The sequence below is a fragment of the Austrofundulus limnaeus genome, unplaced genomic scaffold (genome assembly GCF_001266775.1).
Source record: "Austrofundulus limnaeus strain Quisiro unplaced genomic scaffold, Austrofundulus_limnaeus-1.0 Scaffold91, whole genome shotgun sequence".
Lineage (NCBI taxonomy): Eukaryota > Metazoa > Chordata > Actinopteri > Cyprinodontiformes > Rivulidae > Austrofundulus > Austrofundulus limnaeus.
The window spans coordinates 1,499,334-1,502,486 of NW_013952493.1; the positions used below are offsets into that span (position 1 = coordinate 1,499,334).

General features: G+C 35.3%; 1 protein-coding gene across 8 annotated transcripts in view; it reads right to left on the bottom strand.

Moving 5' to 3' along the window:
• spag9a (sperm associated antigen 9a) overlaps positions 1 to 3,153 on the bottom strand; it is a 35,461-nt gene that overhangs the window by 2,996 nt on the left and 29,312 nt on the right. For all 8 annotated transcript variants that reach the window (XM_014012484.1, XM_014012485.1, XM_014012479.1 and 5 more), the window contains 2 exons: positions 2,406 to 2,519; positions 2,079 to 2,249 (listed from right to left, as the gene is read on the bottom strand). In XM_014012484.1, coding sequence (XP_013867938.1) covers positions 2,079 to 2,249; positions 2,406 to 2,519 — 285 coding nt within the window. The remainder of the gene's footprint in view (positions 1 to 2,078; positions 2,250 to 2,405; positions 2,520 to 3,153) is intronic.

Genomic DNA, 3,153 nt, shown 5'->3' on the forward strand with positions numbered 1-3,153 from the left:
AGAGATCTTTCCAGCTTGAGCTTGTTTGTTTGTTGAAGTTGATTTTTGAAAATAAGGGTCACACAGGTAATATGAGTTTTTTTTTCTTCACTCTGCAACCTTTTAATTCAGGGTAGGATTTACTTTTTTAGTGGTATACATAGATTATTTTGTTTTTATGAATGAATGAAACAAATAAATAGACATCTCTTAATATATTTTGACAATTCAAATAGCCTATTTAAGATATCTCTAATTATATTCTGACTTGTATACTGTAAATAACATTAAATTTATCGTTAAGTTGTAGGAAGACTCCAGTTCAAGATATCTTAAATGTATCTTTAGATATGAGATAGGCTATATAAGATTCAATTAATGCAAATTTCAGACTTTTTCATGTTCTGTAACTTGTATTTAAAACAAAGCTGMTGCRGTTGATCATTCTGTTTTTATAAGCAGCCCTCCCAAGACCAGTACTCTGTGTAAACACTTGAAAGATCTAAAAAAGGTTTTAGAAGTTGTTTTTGATAAAACAATCGACTGACTGTTGGTGACATGTTTGCATCTGTTTAATCAGATGTCATTTATTATGTACTTCTATATAACCATGTTAATATTTTTTGTAGTATAAATACGGTACACGTTTTTCTTATATTTTATCAAATTTTGAACATTTTTGTTTCGGGCAGGTAACCTTTCACCTCGGGCAGGTACCATTTTTCATCGGGCAGGTAAAAATAATAATCTTGTCGAACCCTGCGTAGGGCTAACTTTTACTGTTTTCTATTTTGCAAACTGTGTAGGCACCATGTCACATTAACTATAACGTATCAGAATAGGATGACATTATGGCTCTAAATTATTTGAAATCATCCAGCTGGTATGCMAACCTGGAATCTACGTCTGCAGGGAATGTTTCACACATGTATGACTAATGTTCGACTAAAACGAGATGATTTTTTTCTTAAAATAAAATCTTTTCCTGAACAAATGTACCACTCCAGTAGTTAGGAAACCTGCTGTGTCCTCAGAGAAGAAGYCTTGATTAGCTTAACTTTACCCCACTTTGAGATAACCTGTAAAATCAAATATCTGACTAAATGGGGGGGGGGGGGGACAACAAAATAATCATCTCTGATGAGGTCAAGAGGCAATAAAAGATTATTCACAGCTTCTTACTGTCTCAAGTTAAAATTGCAGAAGTTGGATTAGAGTCAGTGGGACTTCTCTTTGAATAAACAAGATTCATCCCTGCAGGCATCTATGCACTAATGTCAGACATATTTGCTTGGTTTATATGTTTTTTGTTTTAGACTGCAGCTAAAAATCTTTTCTGAATGACTAAAAAAACTGGAATGATAGTTATATATATATATACTTTAGCCTAATATAAGAGGATAAAATACATTCAGGTTTAATTGAGACAATGCACATTAGAATAAATAAATTAAATTTTGTTCATTGCTTTTACAAATATTTTCCACAGTTTATACAAAACTTTAGTTTTTCTCAGTTGTTTACACACATTTTGTGGTACTTGAGACAAATAGACCACAACTTAAACACAGTTTTTTTTGTTACACACTGTAACTGTATACAGACAATTCTTCTGTTGTTTTGTACGTAGACCACTGTATGTGCAACTGTGTGTTGGTTGGGATGAACACTGTGTACATAGTTTTAGTGGGAAAAATGAAAWATATTTGTGACTGTATATTTGTGTGTTCCAAGTATAAAAACAATATTGTAAAATATTTTCTAGCACACTTATGTGTGTACTGTCCRTAGTAAGTGTAACACTGAACAAAAAATGGTTAGTCATGATGATGAATACTGTTTTTTGCACTGAGCTCATCAGTGTCCAACATGTTCTTATAAACGTCTGTTCACATGATGGTTTGAGTGTCAACTAAAGCAAAATACCATTTTCAGAAGAAACTGTAAAGTTTCATTTTGCAGGAGTTTTGAGGGGTTTTGTCCACGGTGCGTTTGATTTTAGATTTGAGTGTAGAGTTCTGAGAGCATGAAGCACGCTTTCAGAAAATGTGTGTAAACAATGGAGGAAAACCGTAATACCCTCCGCCCTCGTCTCTCACCTGGCACGGTGACAAAAAACTTGACGGCATCTCGGTGTCCATGGAAACAAAGCTGGGCATGGGCCATGGAGCAGTACGGCACGAAGCTGCCCAGTGCATCTGAAGAGTCGTCACCGTAAACCCGAACGGCACTGCCGGGTCGATTTGGCACTGCTCCCGTTGTCTTGTTGGCTGAAGAATAAAAAGATAAAAGCTGATGATGAGGAAAATATGCAGCGGGTCTGATTTACATTTGAGTTGTCAAAACAATGAAAGTTTTTATTTCAAAAAATAAAATACTGTTACTGTTGAGACAAAGAACTCATGAAAACGAAAGAGCTGTTGTACCTTCAGACAACGGGATGGAGATGATGACTCCGTTTCCTGTTCCCACCCACAGGCGGCTGCAGGACACCACCAGAGCTGTGATTCTCACAAAAGAGAAACCCAGTTTACCCGTACCTGCAACACAGACCAGAATAAGAAGCTCAGAATCTATTTATGAGAACGTGTAGTTAATCTAGATCACAAATCAAACTGAAGGACCCCATTGTTGTTGTTGTTTTACTTAATATGAAAATTGCTTCTTATATTGATRGTAAACTTTAAATTTATGATTAAGTGCAACAAAATAAATTTAAAACGTGAAAGATAATAATTGTCTTGCCCCTGACCTTTAAGTAACTGAGCAGTTTAGTTGGATAGCACAGTATTAATGTCTCAGTGGTTAATGAGTATCAGTGAGAGAAACTCTATTAGTTTTATTTTTAATAATATTTCTGTATTTATTTCAGATTTAGTCAGTCATACACTTAGTTCTTTTTGGTGTTTAAAAGAGGACGTGTTAAAGGGGCAATATCATGTAAAATCARCTTTTTTGAGTTTTATGTTATGTTATAATGTTATACTCTCATAAAAAAAACCATTCCCAAAGCCTTGCTTTGACTCATTCATGCATGTTTGAGAAATCCTGCAGTGTTTTTATGAAGCCATGCTGAGGAGCAAAACGACAGGTGGGGACTAGAAACGCCTTATGGGGCCAGAAACGCCCCTGAGACGTGTCTGTAAGCAGAATTTCCTCATGGAAGAGCGCACC